Source organism: Podarcis pityusensis (genome assembly GCF_964106645.2).
Source record: "Podarcis pityusensis genome assembly, chromosome: 6".
NCBI classification, from domain to species: domain Eukaryota; kingdom Metazoa; phylum Chordata; class Lepidosauria; order Squamata; family Lacertidae; genus Podarcis; species Podarcis pityusensis.
This window is the reverse complement of record NC_138030.1, coordinates 92,117,021-92,136,769: the sequence shown is the minus strand read 5'-3', so window position 1 is coordinate 92,136,769 and position 19,749 is coordinate 92,117,021. Positions and strand designations below refer to the sequence as shown.

At 43.6% G+C, this 19,749-nt stretch overlaps 1 protein-coding gene across 1 annotated transcript in view; it reads left to right on the top strand.

Annotated features, from left to right (window-relative positions):
* The window catches only part of XPR1 (xenotropic and polytropic retrovirus receptor 1), a 100,737-nt gene that overhangs the window by 76,626 nt on the left and 4,362 nt on the right, over positions 1 to 19,749 (top strand). The window contains exons 12-14 of the mRNA XM_081012172.1: positions 13,309 to 13,475; positions 15,399 to 15,538; positions 18,095 to 18,316. Coding sequence (XP_080868298.1) covers positions 13,309 to 13,475; positions 15,399 to 15,538; positions 18,095 to 18,316 — 529 coding nt within the window. The remainder of the gene's footprint in view (positions 1 to 13,308; positions 13,476 to 15,398; positions 15,539 to 18,094; positions 18,317 to 19,749) is intronic.

Here is a 19,749-nt window from a genome sequence, read left to right as displayed (position 1 = left end):
CATACATACATACATAGGTAAAGGTAAAGGGACCCCTGACCATTAGGTCCAGTTGTGACTGACTCTGGGGTTGTGGTGCTCATCTCGCTTTATTGGCCGAGGGAGCCGGCGTTTGTCCGCAGACAGCTTCCGGGTCATGTGGCCAGCATAACTAAGCTGCTTCTGGTGAACTAGAGCAGCACACGGAAACGCCGTTTACTTTCCCGCTGGAGCGGTACCTATTTATCTACTTGCACTTTGTGCTTTCGAACTGCTAGGTTGGCAGGAACATACATACATACATACATACATACATACATAATCATACTGGCAGCCAGTGTGCCCAGCCATTAGTGCCCATCAGCACCCTGGCTACTGCATTCTGTACCACTTGAAGCTTCCAAACAGTCTTCAAGGGGAGCTCCATATAGAGCACAGCACAATTGCAGTAGGTGTGGGTCACTGAAGCCAATCTATCCAGTAACAGCCATAGTTGCTGAACTATGGAGAGCCAGAAATAGGCACTCCTAACCGATGAAGACATGTGTGCCTCAAGCAACAGTGCTGAATCAAGAAGCTGTCCCATGCTATGAACCTGATCTTCAAGGAAATGGCAACCCATCTGGAATTGGTTATGTACTCACTTCCCTGAAAACTTGTGACATGTAGCACCTCCATCTTGTTTGGATTCAATTTCACTTTACTAGCCCACACCCAGCCCACTGCAACCTTGAAGAAGCAGTCTAGCACTTGCACAGCCTCTCCTGGTTCAGATGGTATGGAGAGATAGAGCTGTGTGTCGTCAGCTTAGCGATACATCACTCCAAAATCCCAGATCACATCCCCTGATGGTTTCATATAGACATTGAAACAGCATGGAGGGCAGTATTGGCCTCATGGGACACCACAAGTTAACTTTCCTGGTGCAAAGTAATCGTTTCCCATTGCACACTAGAAGTCACCTGGAAGGCAGTAGGAAAACCACTGCAGTACCTCCAACTCTCAACCCACAGAGCCAATCCGGGTCCATAGTATCAAAAGCCACTGAGAGAGGTCAACAGAATAGCACTCCTCACTGTCCCTCTTCCAGTGCAAAGTTCATCAGCCAGGTCAACCAAGGCTGAGCCCATGTAGAAAAAGGACCAGATAATTCACTTATTCTGAGCATGCCTGTAGTTGAACTGCGACCACTCTCTTGAACACCTTGCCTAAGGCGGAAATATTAACAGTTGCATAATAGTTCTTCAACAATTCCTGGTCCAGGGAGGCCTTCTTAAGGAGAAGGCGAACCACTGCCTCTTTAACAGGGCGGGGGGGGGCAATACCTTCCCCACCTGCATTGGGGCATGAACTCCTCCAGTTAACCTTCTCTGGCATGCTTCTGTGAGCCTGGTGGGCAAGGGACAAGAAGTTTGGTGATCAGCTGGGCCCCTTCAATAGCTTGTCCATATGATTAGGCTACAATTGAAACAAGAACAGACATTGCACGGAATATGTCAGGATGAATCCTAACAATAGTTTCAAATCCCTTCATATTTGGGTGATTGAAGTACCTTGCAAGCTTGTCATGGCAGGCTACTACTGATGGTTCAAAATGAACCCTCCTTCTGGCCTGAAGTTACTAGTTTTCTCACTACTTGGAAGAGCTCTGCTAAACGTCTACTGCTCTGGACTGGTCCTTGCTTGAGTACCCAGGTGAGTAGAGCTGAGTCAAAACAGGGCCTCCCACTTGATCCAGGTCTCGGTGCTGCTTGCCAAGCCAGCCCCCTCATCCACAATCAAGTAATGGGTGATAGATGACTCATTTTGGACCAAAATAAGCACCACCAAACTAAAGGTTCGATTGACATGCTCCACCAAATTCTGATGGTTGAGGGATAGCACGGAAGAAGTAATGGTTTTAATATATCTTACAACCTATTCACATGATGGTTAAACTTTGCGGAGGTCATGTTCCTCCATTTAAAGGCCCTGTCTGTGTGTGATAGAAAGGCAACAAAAATGGAAGAAATCCAGGTAGCCAGTTAATTGAAAATAATCACATGATAACATGGCTGTGTGAATCTCTTTTGAATACCAAAAGCTTACTAATTGAGTACTTAATTATGACAGATGCCCGATGGAGCGAGGCGTAATTTCTGCCTCCTTGCAATGAAATTATTTTCAGCGGCCTTATAACTCAGGACAGCTGAATTTTAATAGCTGCAAAGGCAGCAAAGTCTGATAAATTCTGTTTATGTTGCTTAATAGGGTCTGCCAATGGACCCCGTGAAGACTTGACAGTACATGTGAACAAGGTGTGAACAGAAAGACCAATGTGCTGAGTTTCCAGTTCTTAGGAATTCAGGAGGGGAAAGGCCTAATCCTTATCAAACACATTGGGGAAGGGAAAAAACCTTAAAGCCACTTACTGAACGTAGTAAATTATTTTCAAAGAGCTTAGAACTGCTGGATGTGCAGACACAAATCCCGTCTTAAAATAATGGCTTAAATTAAATGTTTCATTTTCTTTTCTACAGGACTTTTAGTAAATTAGCTTAAACATGTGATACCTACGTAACTGTTACATTCCTAGCAGAGTGCCTGTTCATCATCATATTGGGGGTGGGGGGGGGGAGCAGCAGCAGCTTATAATTATTGAGAATTTGTCCTTCTTGTGAAAAAGGCTAACTTAGGAAAATCCATTTCCTCCCCCTTCCGTTCATTAATTCTAAAGTACAGTGGTACCTCGGGTTAAGAACTTAATTTGTTCTGGAGGTCCGTTCTTAACCTGAAACTGTTCTTAACCTGAAGCACCACTTTAGCTAATGGGGCCTCCTGCTGCCGCCACGCCGCTGCTACACGATTTCTGTTCTCATCCTGAAGCAAAGTTCTTAACCCGAGGTACTATTTCTGGGTTAGCAGAGTGTAACCTGAAGCCTCTGTAACCTGAAGCGACTGTAACCTGAAGCGTCTGTAACCCGAGGTACCACTGTACACTCTGCTAGGAGGTCGGATACATGTGCAGTTTACATGAATGTGGGGCACAGAGGAGTGGGACAGCTACTGAAGCCTCAATCATTCAGAATTTCACAAGAGGCTGAGTGGATGCTGCTTCAAAACAACCTAGAGCTGCTGAACAGGAAGGAAAGGATTAGGCCAGGCATAGGCAAACTTGGCCCTCCAGATGTTTTGGGACTACAATTCCCATCATCCCTGACCCCTGGTCCTGTTAGCTAGGGACCATGGGAGTTGTAGGCCAAAAACATCTGGAGGGCTGAGTTTGCCTATGCCTGGATTAGGCAGAAGCCGGGGATGGGAAGAGGAAAATGGCAGAGCGTGAGTGAATACTATAATAATAATAAACTCTCGGGAGAACACACACATGGAGTGAGGAAGTGGCACACAGACAGAGAACCATTTAAAGAGTGAGCAAGCACACCAAGAGAAAGGTTGAAGGTCCCAAAGGCCCTTCATGAAATCTTATGCACACAAGGATCAACAGACACAAGAATCAACAGATTTCCTGCTCTCCTGCTGACTCAGGAAGCTTAGGAAAATATTTAATACGCATGCCGAGGCTCCAAGAGTCTTGCAAGCCATGTTAGGGTGCCTGTTTCCTCCATCATTGCTGCTCCTACAAGGTTTAGTGCTTTCGGGGAAGATGAGATTGGCTGTTGCTCAAACTTCTTTGAGGATGTGGTAGTTCTGACTGAAGACGTAGGTCCATGGCTGCCAAGCCTTTCCCCTCTTATTTTTTGGGAGTTGTGGGTTAGAAGACTTTCTCAAAGGCCACATTTGCGTGTAAAGATGAGCCTGACTATTTGGCTTATTGTAGTTTTTAAGGATTCAGCATGGTGATGAAACATGCTATCTTCATTGCTCCCACTTTTCCAGGCAAACCAGAAAAAATTAGCTCCATCTGAACCAGAGATCATGATATTTCATTAAAAATTATACAGTGCTTGATTGTAAAAAAAAAAAAAGAGCCCTCAAAGCTGGTTACAAAAAAAGTTAATAAAATTATCACAACAATAATTTAAAACTTTCAAAAAGTTAAAATATCAATAGACTAAAAACAGATTAAAACTTGCATCCGTTTTCTAAACATCCTAGGTAAAGGTAAAGGGACCCCTGACCATTAGGTCCAGTCGTGGCCAACTCTGGGGTTGCGGCGCTCATCTCGCTTTATTGGCCGAGGGAGCCAGCGTACAGCTGGTCATGTGGCCAGCATGACTAAGCTGCTTCTGGCGAACCAGAGCAGCGCACGGAAACGCCGTTTACCTTCCCGCTGGAGCGATACCTATTTATCTACTTGAACTTTGTGCTTTTGAACTGCTAGGTTGGCAGGAGCTGGGACCGAACAATGGGAGCTCACCCTGTCGCAGGGATTCGAACTGCCGACCTTCTGATCGGCAAGCCCTAGGCTCTGTGGTTTAACCCACAGCGCCACCTGCGTCCCAACATCTAGGTAGGCTTGTCTAAAATAAAATGTTTCTAGCAGGCAACGGAAACTAATGGCCTGAAGGTACTCTTCTACTCTTAAAGCTAAGGTCTTGCTCTAGCCAGGTAAACCATATGTAAGCTTCCTTGCAAGGCAGGGCAAGCTGCAAGTACAGTGATACCTCGGTTTAAGAACAGTCCGGTTTAAGAACGATTTGGTTTACAAACTTCGCAAAACCGGAAATAGTGTCTTGGTTTGAGAACTTTACCTTGGTCTAAGAACGGAATCCGAACGGTGGAAGGGCACCGGCGACGGGAGGCCTCATTAGGGAAAGCGTGCCTTTGTTTAAGAACGGTTTCGGTTTAAGAATGGACTTCCGGAACGGATTAAGTTCATAAACCGAGGTACCTCTGTAAAGGTAAAGGTAAAGGGACCCCTGACCAATAGGTCCAGTCGTGGCCGACTCTGGGGTTGCAGTGCTCATCTCGCTTTATTGGCCGAGGGAGCCGGCGTACAGCTTCCGGGTCATGTGGCCAGCATGACTAAGCTGCTTCTGGCGAACCAGAGCAGTGCACGGAAACGCCGTTTACCTTCCCGCAGGAGCGGTACCTATTTATCTACTTGCACTTTGACGTGCTTTCGAACTACTAGGTTGGCAGGAGCAGGGACTGAGCAATGGGAGCTCACCCCATCGCGGGGATTCGAACCACCCACCTTCTGATCGGCAAGTCCTAGGCTCTGTGTTTTAACCCACAGCGCCACCCGCGTTATACAGTATCCACTGTATAACAGGTATTAAATGATCCTTCCTTCTCAGGAGTGAGCCCAAGATCTTTTGCTGCCTGAGACAAAAGGAAGAGGTGGTGCTTTTCCATGTTCTGTGCACAGAAGTCAGTCGGACTAGCAATCGGATCTTTCTTCAGCACTTGAGAGGTTAGCCAAGGGCAGGGTGCTTGGTACACGTAGCTCTGTTCTCCCAGCACCTCCCCATTGCTCTTTGCCCCTTAGTATCTGTTTCTTCTATGGGACGCGGGTGGCGCTGTGGGTAAAACCTCAGTGCCTAGGGCTTGCTGATCGCATGGTCGGTGGTTCGAATCTCCGCGGTGGGGTGAGCTCCCGTCTTTCGGTCCCAGCTCCTGCCCACCTAGCAGTTCGAAAGCACCCCTAAGTGCAAGTAGATAAATAGGTACTGCTCTGGCGGGAAGGTAAACGGCGTTTCCGTGCGCTGCGCTGCGCTGGTGCAGTCTCCGGACAGCGCTGGCCCCCGGCCTCTTAAGTGAGATGGACGCACAACCCTAGAGTCGGACACGACTGGCCCGTACGGGCAGGGGTACCTTTACCTTTACCTTTACCTTATCTGTTTCTTCACTCTTGCCTAGTGGTAGGGCTGGTGCTTTGCGTTCCACATTACTGCCTAAAATTAGCAGGATCTGATAAGGGTGCTGGCAGAACCGCTTCTGTGCCCTTACAAGGGAAGGTGAAAGTGAATGCAAGACAGGGAGCCATAGTTTAGAGTTCAGCGTGGGGCTTCGTGGTCCTTTATACTCTGTTTAGCTTCTCATCTGAGCAATTGATAGCCTAGGCTAAAGCTGAAATGAATGTAGCTTGGGATGAATGAAACTGTTCTGACTTAGTAGGTGGAACAATATGATTCATGTTCAGTCAGAAGGCCTGTATCTTACTGTAGTACTTATCTGAAGATTAAGGCAGCTTTCTGATAACCCCTCAGATTTCCTGGTCCTATTATCATGGCTTTAACAATCAGCAGAAACCGCAACTACCTGCAGCGACTGACCCTCCCAGAATACTTATCACATGCTATTGTGCTCTGTGCCAGTTCTTCAGTAACGCAGGGCATTGATTTTCTGCCCCTTTCCCCTCAAGCTGCATTGAACAGAATATATTGTTTGCCTTCTCTAAGATAAATCGAGAGTGTAAATAAAGTAAATTCATTCAAAGCAAATGTAATGTTAACAGTTTGTACGGTGGAAATGTTTCTGTTTTATAGAGCGGCCGTTTTCACAATGCATTTTTTAAAAGAAGAATGTATCGGAAGGAAGCTATTCTGCTTTCTGCCTTCCATATTGCCTGGCAGTTACTTCAAGAATTTATCAATCCACATTAGAAAAGGATGCAAATTTGTATTATTATTTTTTCATTTCAACGCAATATTCTGAGCACATTAGTCAAATGTGTGACTTGTTTATGTGATGGCAGAAAAATGAGTGAGTGAGACACAGTAAGGCTATAAGTCCACAAAGGACATGGCAGGTGTTTATTACGAAAGATTAGTTCACCATGAAGTGTGCGTGGTAATATATCACTGATATAAACCTGCAGGCTTTGCAGGCCAGTGCTTGTGTTTTGCCTGTCTGTGACTTTGATTGACACAGAAATACTATCAGAAAACAAACAAACATGTACAGTCACTTCTTAAAGTATGATAGAGATTAGAGGCTTCTGAGCACGTCACCTTCCAAGTGTATGGTGGAGACATTTTATCTCCGCATAAGGATTGTCTTATGGGAAAAGATGTGTTGAGGCAGACCTCAACGCTTTTTACACTTTTGAGATGTAGTTATTTTTAAAACAGAGAACTTGAGATTCTGCGCCAAATGAGCCCAGTCGTCTTCCTGTGTTGTACAGATGCCAGAAAAACCAAGTACTTAACGCAAAATAATATATTGTCATTCTACAATAAATGGAATAAAGAATAAACAAAGTCATTAGAATGCACATAAAAAAAAAAACCACACCAGGAAACAAATTGGTACATATGCTTATTGTGGCCATTATTTATGCAACAAGTCCTTTAAAACATGCATATACATGTTTTGTAGAGTGGTTTGACTAAACACCCAGATCTTAACTAGAATTAGCTTAATAAAATTGAAACGATGACGAGGGTGGATTATGATGAATTGTCTATTGTTTTGAAAAATAAAACAAAGCAACTACTTATTTGAAATAGGCAACAAAGGTTTTTTAAAATTCCATCTTCTAATAATCTGAGCTGCTAATGAGTGGCAGGTCTAAAGCACAACAGCTTTTCCTAACTCGTTATCACCTGCACTTCCTGCTGCTTCTTTTTAAGGGTTCGTTGTTTCCAAATACACACAGACATCATCAGAAGCACACACAACATGTATCCTTTTTGCAAATGAAGCAGGCACATGGTGCTTGGGGGCTCTGGTTGGAATACCAATGCCCTGATTTTCCAGCCTTCCAAACAGCACTGAAGAGGACTGGTAGGATTCGCTAGTGGAGATTGAGATATAATTGCCTGCCTAGAGCAACATCTTTCCGCTACATTACCTGAATACTAATAAGGAGAAACAATAGGGGAGAAAGGTGGCAGGCAGAACCCCAGGAAAGGAGGTTTGGGAGCAGGGGTGGTGATAGCGTTGTGGGCAAACAATTCAAGAGGTGAGACCAAGAGGCGAGGAAAGCTGTGTGCTTTTCATTGTGTGTGTGTTTTGCGAGCTCCCTGGTTCCTTTATTTGTAGTGAAATCTTAGCATAAATTATAATTTGCCCACGTCAATAATTCAGCTACCAGAGGGTACAGACCAGTTCAGCTGCTGTGGAAGAGAATTATGGCCTGGGGATGCGGAGGCAGAAAAGCTTGCTTCTTTGAATTAGCTTGGCTGCTAATGCAGCGCAAGATGTTAATAGAGTTCTCTGCCATGCCTTCCTCACAGGGACTTGCCCTTTTTAGTATCAATTTCTGAAAATGATTTGATCTTACTTTGAGGCTGCCTTTAGAACAAACCTATTTTTACTCCCCCCCCCCTTTGTTTTTTTTATTTTTATACTATGGTTGGTATGACTGAATTACCACTCCCTAAGTAAGACCCACTGAAATCTGTGGGTTTAAGTTACTGCTGACTAAATTAAGTCTACCCATTTCAGTGGGTTTGCTCTGTTTGACTTGGCCGTATACCAAGCTATTGCTCCTGCCAGAATTTTTTTTTATTATTTTCTAGTTCTAGGTGATGCTCTGATAAGATCTCAGTAATACAGCGTGAGAGCGCAGAGAATACCGTACTTTTCTGTCTATTAGATGTCCCCATGTATAAGACTCCCCCTATTTTGGGGGACTCAAATTTAAGAAAATGGGGGCGGGGAGATGGCTCAGAGAGAGTTGTTGAGCTTTTTTTGCAGATAATTGACCAGAGTTTTATAGCTTGGGGGGGGGGGGGGATTGCTAAAAATTGCTCGCTTGCCACAGCGATAGCCAATTGCCAACAGAGCCTTTCCCAGCAAAAAATCTCTTACCCAACTGAGAAAAGCTGTCTGCTGACAATCACAATCATTGGCAGCCGCCAATCACAACAGCCAATCCACAACAGTGTTTGCTTCACAAACCAATCACCAACCCATTCACTATCCATGTATAAGTTGAGGCACGTTTTTGAACATTATTTTTGTTAAGTTGTGGGCGAACATAGCAGACGACACAGCGATTTCTCCAGAGCAGCTCTTTATTTGTAAGCTGGACAGAACTGAACAGCAAACAGCTCAGCCGGCCTGCTTTTATAGGCAGCCGGCTGTCAACAATGTAGCAGCAACAACCCAGGGTTTCCGCCTAAAATAACTGACGTGGACCTGAGTGAAAACTATCTACAGTATCCCCCTGCTGGCCCAGGGTGAGAACTTCAATACATAACAATTTTAGAGTAAAAAAAAACTCGTCTTACGGAAAAGTACGGTAATTGCAGTGCTCTGGCAGGTTGGAGGAATACTGTAAACACGTTTGGAATACTTAAACAAAAAAAACAACAACTGGAGTTTTTTGTATAGGGTACGAGGAATCCTCTTGTAGCTCGACAGCTGCAGCCGCGTGGTAAAATGGCAAATATTCACCAGGCAAATTATGGGAATTGCTACTACAGGATGGAATGATGCCCTACGGCTTGGGTTGCTCTAAAACAGGATTTGGCAAAATCATGGAGGACAAGGTTATCAATGACTACTGCTTATGATAACTATGTGCTACCTCAAGTATTGGAGGTGATATGGGGGAACACATGGGGAGAGTGCTGTTGTGCTTTGGGGCTTCCTGTAAGCATCTGGTTGGCCACACTGAGAACAGGATGTTGGAGTAGATGGGATCTTACGTTCCTAAGTAGCGCCAGAAATGTGGAACAGTGCGTAAGCACGGCAGAAAGTGGAATGAGTGAACGAGAGAGCTGCGATTCACACAGAACCTAGAGGTAGAAAACCGATAAAAAGACCACCACTGATCCTTCAATACTTGCGCTTGTCCAAAATTTTCATTCCCCAACTCAGTAAAGGTGTCCAAAAATACATATATTAAGGGAAAGCATGCATACGCATACACACACACACACACAAATAACGCAAATGTTTTACGTTGGGTGAAATTGCTTGCAAAAATGGGTGTATTAGGTGAAATGTTCGCTAAAGTGCTGACACATTTTTACGAGGGCCTTTAAAAAAATGCAAACTGATGCGGAAATGTGAGGAACTGAATTAAAGACTGTGAAGATGATGAACAGAGAGAAACTGAATTAGGCAGAATTTGTCTCTCCTTATTCATGGCTAGAATTATTCTTTAGAGATTTTGTGTGCATGCTTGCAACTAGATTAATAAGCTTTCTCTTCAAAGGCCTTGCTAGTGTTGAGAGGTTGCTAGGAGGCATGATTTGCTATTATGAATGTAAGATTGGTGGGCAATAAATTTATTTGACAGAGGAAAATGAACATCTCAGGGGTTAAATATTGTGGAAGAGCCTCTGGGCAAATGTTAGTACAATTAAAGTGTTCTTGCTGCTTTGCAGAACCTTTAGACACATTAGTAAAGTGATTTTCAACTATATGCAGAACAAGCTTGTCTGTGAATACAGATTATCTCACTATGTAATGGAGAACTAGCTAATTCTTCTACCTACCTGACGAAGAGTTCTGTGGAACCTGAATCCTGAATTTTATTTTACATGTCAGGAACTAGTCTGTTTTATAAGCTCTATATTGTAGTAGCTTTGGGACGCAGGTGGCGCTGTGGGTTAAACCACAGAGCCTAGGACTTGCCGATCAGAAGTTTGGCGGTTTGAATCCCCACGACGGGGTGAGCTCCCGTTGCTCGGTCCCTGCTCCTGATCCTGCCCACCTAGCAGTTTGAAAGCACGTCAAAGTGCAAGTAGATAAATAGGTACCCCTCCAGCGAGAAGGTAAACGGCGTTTCTGTGCGCTGCTCTGGTTCGCCAGAAGCGGCTTAGTCATGCTGGCCACATGACCCGGAAGCTGTACGCCGGCTTCCTCGGCCAGTAAAGCGAGATGAGCGCCACAACCCCAGAGTCGGCCATGACTGGACCTAATGGTCAGGGGTCCCTTTACCTTTACCTTTACCTTTACCTTTACCTTTATTGTAGTAGCTTGGACCTTGTGGCGGTAGCAGATCTGATTAGAGCAGGTTTAATTCCAGGCCGTCTTCAAATTTCTAGTTTTAAATTCCTGTGGGCGGGCAGGCAGCTCAGCATAGTCTTGCTTTGCTCCAGTGGGGGTGGAGGTGGGGTCACTTCAGCAAGGAGGGCTCGCTGGCGCCCCCCGCCCAGTGTGCATGCTCCCCCCCTGCCCATCCCGGGCATCAGCAACCGACGCTACGCCACTTCTTGTGCAGAACCTCTTCAGATGTCAGGAACATTTCACTGTCTTTGTTCACTCATCAATGTTTAGCCTTTGTTCATCAAAGCTGAGACACTGAATTTGCCTACATGTCTTTAAAAACAAGTGTCTTTCCAGAAGAGAGACCTTGATGCATCCAGACTTACTCTAGAGCACTAAGTTTGGGCCTGAAATATAGAGAGTTTAGAGGTTGGAGTTCTTTATGTAGAGTTTTGAGGTTATTCAGAACCATGTGTTAAGTGATGGAAAAGCTGGGATAGGCTAGCCCAGCTCTGGCATTTACACATATTTTTTTTCTTAATACTTGTAAAATATTGGTCTACATCTGAAGTAGACTCTACAAAGTGCAAGCTTCTGTCACAATCAATCTGTCTTCAGAGTCCCAGGGTGGCTCAAGACTCCCCGGCCGCCACCCCAGCAAGGCAGATTTCAAGTACTACCCTGTATAACCTGCCCTTCATTACACTAGAATTGGCCAGTGGAATTAATACGTTTTTGTTACTTCAAGAAATTTTCTGAACTGAACATTGCTGCTGCATTTTCCTATGTGCAAAAGCATATGCTTCCATCTACTGGGCAAAATGTGAATGGCAGCCTTGTCAGTGATTATAATAATAAAAGTAATTCAGATTTAAGTTTTTCCCAAACGCTCAAAGCATTTCACATCCATAAACAAACAAACCATCCTGCAGCCAGTATTATTGATCCTGCAGGGTATTTCACTCTGAAGTAACACTCATTAAGCATGATGTCTACATGCTGTTCCAGAAGAGAGACCTTGATGCATCCATAGTTACTCTATCACTAAGCTTGGGGCTGAAATATAGGGAGTTTAGGGGTTACAGGTCCTTACGTAGAGTTTTGAGGTTATTCAGAACCATATGTTAAGCAACGGATCTCTCCACCATCAGAAGTCAGGCAGGTGGCGATAGCACCATCTGCCCTCTGGGGTCTCATGAACACCCTTTATTAAATTACATGATCCTGTGTGGTCTGCTTACCTTAACGATGTATTCCCTATACAGCGTTTCGTGTATTCTCACCTTGTTTGTTTTGCATGTTTTTTTGTGTGAAAACCTTTCGTTTAAAAAAGTTTTAGAAAAGAAAAAAGGAAGAAAGCTGATGGTAGCTCAGTTCATAGTGCATGATACTTAACCTCAGGGTCATGGGTTGGGCAAAAAGATTCCTGCAATGCAAGGCATTGGACTAAATGATCCTTAAGACACTACGATTATATGATTGTGCTGCCTTGTACTTGTAATGCTCCCCTAAAGAACCTTACCCAACAACAGCAGTGTCATTTTCTCCCTTGTCAAGGCAACCCAGCAATATGTGTTCGTGGTTTTTATGCCTAGTGTTGGATTTTGATTGTCTAGTTACAGCCTGATGCTTTTGCCATTTTACTGTTTAAATCTCTGTTTCTAGTTGTATTTAGTTTTTAATTAAGTGTCCTCTACCTTGCGAACCTTATGCTGCAGGAGAACTTACTAAATTTACCAATTAAATAAAATGAATCAGCATTCCAGTAATATCAATCTTGCAAAGTAGTCCAGTATTATCTTTGTATTGCAGAAAGAAGTTTTGGCTGAGAATATGGCTTGAGAACATTGCTCCTGGCTGAGGAGGGTTTTGAACCGGGACCTTGCAGCTTACACTCCCAGTTGTGCTAGACAACATGGGTTCACATTTTTCTTCTTTATCCATTTGTTTACCTAAAAGATACATTTAAAAGCTAGGGCATATCAGAACAAATCATCTCATAAGATTTCAAATGAAACTGCTGTCATTTGCAGGGTGCCAGTTGAATCCCATTTAAAATGGGAAAGAAATGTGTATACTACACAGCAGTAACCATTACAAAGTAGTCATACAAAACAATGGATAACATTTACTCTATTCATTACTGAATTATTTCCAAAAAATAAGCCTCCATCATACTCTTGAGTCTTGGGGCAGGTGGGGCAGACACCGTTGGGGTTCCTTTTTTTGCAATACGAAAGTGGCCTCCTTTCAATAACCTGCATTTTCTTAAAGTTTCAGGTTCATTTCTTTCAGAACACTGTTTATTCATATTTTTATAGAAACAGATACTGTCAAAATTCATGTCGGTGTTACTCAAATTCATGACATAATTTTGTGTTCCTTGTGTAAATTGCTATTAAGGTTGCTCCCAGATGTATCCAAGCTCATAACTAAACTTCATTCCAGCTGAATGGTCTGCTCATTTTTATACAGCGACACTGTTCTTCTTTCTTGCAGTTCGAAAACACAGCGACTCCCAAGTGTTCTTCTACCTGTGGATCGTCTTCTATTTTGTCAGCTCCTGCTACACCCTCATCTGGGACTTGAAGATGGATTGGGGTCTCTTTGACAGGAATGCTGGCGAAAATACTTTCCTGCGGGAAGAGATTGTCTACCCACAAAAGGTGCATATGCAGGTTGCTTTTGTGAAGATCTTTATTTGAAAACTTGGGAGGATTTGAACTGTTGGCACTTTCACACCCTGAGGGCATTTGCTTGTGATGCCATCCATTTGAGCAAATGAATCCCACCCATATTGAACACTGGAGCTGTCACAAAAAACCAGGTGCCTTTGAAGGAGAGAATTAGCTAAAATAAAGTAACTTGGGAAAGATTGAGGGCACAAGGAGAAGGGGACAACAGAGGACAAGATGGCAGGACAGTGTTCTCGAAGCTACAGACATGAGTTTGACCAAACTGCGGGAGGCAGTGGAAGACAGGAGTGCCTGGCATGCTCTGGTCCATAGGGTCATGAAGAGTCAGACACGACTAAACAACAACAACAACGTAACTTTCATTTTAACACATTCAGTGTATACATTGTTCTTAGGTCAATAATTGGATATACAGTGGTACCTTGGGTTACATACGCTTCACCAACCCAGAAATAGTACCTCGGGTTAAGAACTTTGCTTCAGGATGAGAACAGAAATCGTGCTCCGGCGGCAGCAGGAGGCCCCATTAGCTAAAGTGGTGCTTCAGGTTAAGAACAGTTTCAAGTTAAGAACAGAAATCCAGAACGAATTAAGTTCTTAACCCGAGGTACCACTGTATCCACATAAGCAAGAACTGGAACAATTGGGGGGGGGGGGAGATCTGTTTCTATTCTTCTCCCTCCCTCTCCCCCACCACTTCAGCCCTTACGAGATTATCTTGTTTGTACATACACATCACAGCAGAGCCATATGGGAATTTCCTCCTCTTCTCTTGCCTCTCTTCCCCTCTCACTTACCTGCGGTTGACATGAAGCAAGAACCAGTGGCAGGTTGTGACCCCAAGACAAACAGGTTGGGTCTTGGTTGGTCTGATAGGAGAGCAGGGGCTGCCCGGTAAGTGATTGCTTTTAGATACAGCAACAAGGGGGCATGTCGTACGGAGAAACCCTCATAGGCAAGAGGCAATTTTTTCAAGTTGTCACAGTGCCAGCATCCTTCTTCAGGGAAGGTGTGCTATATTCCTCATAGCTAACTCGTTGCCCAACACCAGGCATGGGCAGTATAGACAGAAACCATGGTCATGGCCATCTGTTGTTAATAGTTACAATGGTTTGCTTACAAATGCAGTCCACCAGGTTTCCAACAAGTCCACCCACACGCCCCAACCATGCCCCTCACTGGTCCTATTTTGCACCCTCCTTGATCATTTTTGCCTGGCTGAACAGTGTTCTAGAACTCTGCTCATGTATCTTGCTTGCTTGCCTGAATGAAGGAGAGCAAAGAGTGTGTTGAATCCATTGACATTCTATGCCTTTTAAAAATGTGACTCTTTTTTGGGGGGGTGTTATTGGGTTGTTATATTTATTTTGATTATATATATATTGTGGTTTTTGCATTGATCTTTTCTGTGAACCGCCCCGAGACCTCCGTGTATAGGGCAGTATATAAATTCAATAAATAATAATAAATAATAATAATAATAATGAATGTGTGTACAGACTAGCCTACTCTACAAAGGTAACATTTACATGTTTTGCTCCTCCCACTGCTGGCATGTGGTTCCCCAGAATGCAGTCCCCAGGCTGAAAAACCTTTAAAATGCTCTCTGGCAACAGGGTATTTGGAAAATCAAGAAGTATGCCATCTTAAGGAATGAAGCTGTTGTTGCTGTTGTTGTTAGTGTAATGTTGGTCCTTCGACAAATCAGCTGTTTATTTCACTTTTTTGTGATAATACGTTTATATTAGATGGGAATATAGACTCTTTTGTCTGCACAGAAACCACACTGAGCATACAGAGTAAGCAAATCCAAGGGCTGGATACTTCTTTTGCTCTACACTTTTATTTGAAGGTGGTCTGCATCACAGCGGTCTTTTCCATCTGTTTCCTCAGGCCTATTACTACTGTGCCATTGTCGAGGATGTGATTCTGCGCTTTGCATGGACTATCCAGATCTCTCTAACTTCCATGCCAATCCACCCTTATGCCGGGGATATCATCGCTACTGTGTTTGCACCACTTGAGGTTTTCCGGTAAGATGCATTACCTAAACTACTACCCCAGTTTTTGCAGACCAGGGTGGATTTGATTTAAATCACGATTTAAATCACTAGTCACTAAGACTTGATTTAAATCATTTTTTAACAGAAAGACTCATTCTTGCTGGTATAAATTTTCAGAGTAGTTTTTACAGTTATATCAAAAATTACTGATTTGGTTATACTATTAGAAATACATAGGCAGATAATTACAAAATTATTGTGAGGTTTAATGAGTTAACCATTTATATTTGGACAACTTTTCTGCTGTACTTTATTGGAAGGAGAAAAATAATCATTTCCTTAATAACAATTTAAACAATTTGTTTAACTAAAACAATAACATTATAGCCTATATATCCATGTTCGTTAACTGATGTGATTAAACAATTTTTTTAAAAAAAAAGTCTTAGATTGAGTTTAAGCACACATTAAAAATTTAAAACAAATCCTTATTTTCTGATGAATAGCCTTTGGACTATAATGTAACTTAAATAGAAAACTATATCTAGAAAGATTTTTCCTCCAAAAGCATTTTATTTTAAAAATCCAATTTAAATTTTAAAAATCTGATTTTTTATTATTATTTTAAAAAAATCATTGCTTTTTATCCACCTTGTTGCAGACCTTGTTTGCAATTAATAATGAGTGATACATTACCTCATAGAGTCAAAAACATCAAACCTCCCAGCTGAACACTCCAGGATCTGTGAACTTACAATTGTGTGTTCCTGTAGCCCACTTTCCCCCGCTTGGTGACCTCCACATCATTTGGGGTGGGGAACCTCTGGCCATTTCCCCCAAACCACACCCACCTGCCCCCCCACCTGTTGTCATCATCATAATTGAATTTGTATTATTATTATTACTTACTTATTAAATGTATTAGTTGGCCTTTTTGCCACAGCAGCTCAAAGCGACTTAGAATATTCAAGCACATGTGCACATATATACATACCTACATTCAAACCACCACTGTGGGGGGAAACAATTCTGTTTTTTAGAAGTAGACTAAAACACCCCGACCATGCAAAAAGGCCATAGATAATTAAAGCCAAAGCCCTAACGGGAAAAGGTATGTTTTTCTCTGGAGCCTAGAGGTATGTAACAATGGCGCCAGGCAAACCTCCCTTATAAGGATCTGGCCTTGAAGTCAAAAAGGTTTCCCACCCCTGGTCTACAGCCATTGGCCATGCTGGCTCAGGCTGAGAGTAGGCGGAGGGCAAAACATTGAAAGACTAGTCTTATGGTTTTATGGAAATAAACAAAAAAAGAAAGGAAACAAATACAGGTAGTGGAAATCAAAGTCAAGTCAGCAGTCAAGATATGAGACTTCCAGATCTTTGGTGACTCCATATTGCCTCTTTTGTATCTGGCTATGTCCACACAGCCATCCTCTAATCTGTGTTCCCTTTCTTTCTTGCCCAACTTTGCAGAAAGCTAGTAAAGAGAGTTGCAGAAATTATGGTAGTTAAGATTATCTACAGAAGTAATAATTTATTAGTTCAGACCCTCCTCACCCCTATTCAGTAATACTTGCCATTCTAGCATTTCCAGTTTTCTTAAAAGGAACGTGCACCACTGTACCATTGTCGCGGTCGTTCTCATCTTTGCAGTGGTCCCATGAGACAAGCTGGTTGTGAGGAAGTGTGCAAGACTTCCTACATAGACTCATACAGTTGGAAGGGACCTCAAGGGCCATCTTGTTCGACCCCCTGCAATGCAGGAATCTCAACTAAAGCATCCAAGACAGATGGCCATCCTACCTCTGTTTAAAAACCTACAAGGAAGGAGAGTCTACAACCCCCCGAAGTGTCTGCTCCAGTGTCGAACAGCTCTTGCAGTCAGAAAGTTCTTCCTGATATTTAGTCAGAATCTCCATTCTTGTAACTTGAAACCCTGAAATTCTTGCTTTTTCCCCCCATGTCTGACATCCTTAAGTTACTTAGCTCTTAGGGGAGAAAGAGACTGTCCATTAATGACATTTATCAGTCACTTTTAAATTTAGTGTAGAAAGTTCTCCAGGATTGGTGGTTTTCCTCTGTTCCCACCCACTTGGAAAGAGAGGGAAGTTTTGTTTCACAAATGGCTTTAGATTTTAGCAGCTGTTTAGGAGGTTTTTGCATCTACAATGCATTTACTGTATTTTTCAGTGTATAAGCGAGCTTTTTGGACCCAAAAGTGAGGTTCAAAATTTAGGCTCGTCTTATACACAAGTGGTGCTGCGGGGGGAGGCGCAAATGGTTTTTTGGCGCGAGCCCGAGATTGTAAGCAGCGATTGGCTGCTTGATTGTTGGGAGGGGGGGTGCCGAAAATCGCTCACCCGCTGGAACGAAGTGCAAGCCTAAGATTGTAAGTGGCAATTGTAAGCGACGCGTGCGGTTCTGCTCTGAGTTCTGGCGGGTGAGCGATTTTTGGCATTCCCCCAAAATAATCCTCCCCAAAAGCTCAATCCCCCCTATTTTCTATATTTTGAGGCCCCCAAAACAGGGGGCGTCTTATAGACAGGAAAATACGGTACGTCGCTTACTATGGTTCTGTATCTTTCAGGCGATTTGTGTGGAATTTCTTCCGACTGGAGAATGAGCACCTGAACAACTGTGGTGAATTCCGAGCTGTCCGGGACATCTCGGTGGCACCACTCAACGCAGATGATCAGACCCTGCTTGAACAGATGATGGACCAGGAGGATGGTGTCCGGAATCGTCAGAAAAACCGGGCCTGGAAGCGTAGCCAGAGTGTGTCCTTGCATAGACCGCGTCTTGCTTCTCAGTACGTATTTGTTTCTTTTTTGAATGAGAGTGAGGGCTTGTCCACACTTCCCCTTGTCCCGCTGCTTTTTCCCGGGGGAAACGGCTCTTTAGCGCTCAGTCAGAGCAAATGGCAGCATCTTACAAAGCAGAGACATCACGTTGCCAACAAAGGTCCATATAGTTAAAGCTATGGTTTTCCCAGTTGTGATGTATGGAAGTGAGAGCTGGACCATAAAGAAGGCTGATCGCCAAAGAATTGATGCTTTTGAATTCTGGTGCTGGAGGAGACTCTTGAGAGTCCCATGGACTGCAAGAAGATCAAACCTATCTATTCTGAAGGAAATCAGCCCTGAGTGCTCCCTGGAAGGACAGATCCTGAAGCTGAGTCTCCAATACTTTGGCCACCTCATGAGAAGAGAAGACTCCCTGGAAAAGACCCTGATGTTGGGAAAGATGGAGGGCACAAGGAGAAGGGGACGACAGAGGATGAGATGTTTGGACAGTGTTCTCGAAGCTACCAGCATGAGTTTGACCAAACTGCGGGAGACCTTGGAAGACAGGAGTGCCTGGTGTGCTCTGGTCCATGGGGTCACGAAGAGTCGGACACGACTAAACTAAACAACAACAACAACAGAGCAAATGGCAACCAGGTTTTCTGCGTTGTTCCAGTTTAAAGCTAAAGAGCTGCTTTTCCCTGGGAAAGGAGCAGGAGAAGGAGAAAGTCACTCAGACCCATGCTTTTCAGGCATGGGACAAGCAAAGCTGTCGATGTGCCCTAAGCAAACTTATACTGCATCTGCAAGGCATGGCTGACAGATCCTTCTCTACTGCCAATGTGCATGGACTCGATGTGCATGGACTACTGCCAATGTGCATGGACTTCTGCTCAGCACGGTCTTTAGGAAGAGACTGCAAAATCTGCTCATGGCAGGCCGATTTAAGGAGGACAGCCTGAACAAATTATGCAGGTGTTGTTTGATTATGAGTCACTGCCAACAGACGTGATCACATTTTTTATTCCAGAGCTAGGTGAGTTATCAAAATTTAGAAAAGGGGGAGATTGTGAGCAACACATAAGGGAAAAGCAGGATTTTTTGAAGAGAAAAGTCCTTCTGATAACTACCTATCAGGTCACTTTTGATCTTCAAGTTTTAGTACCTACCGCATTTTATGTTTTTAACATCAGCACTTTGGCAGTAACTGGAAACACCACCTGGTTGTTGTTTTTTTAATGAAAGAATTAGTTGTCTGTAGTGAGTGGTGCCTTAGAAGCCTGTTGCTCTAATTTTCTCCAAAAAAACCCCCTTGTGATTAAGGCTTTTTGGAAGTTCTATGAAATTTAAATTTGGAGATCAGTGAAGCTCAATAACAGGCTGAGCAGGAAAGATGCAGCAGTTAGGGCAGGGTAGATTCAGTGTATAAATGCCAAGCTATATGCAAACTTTACCCACG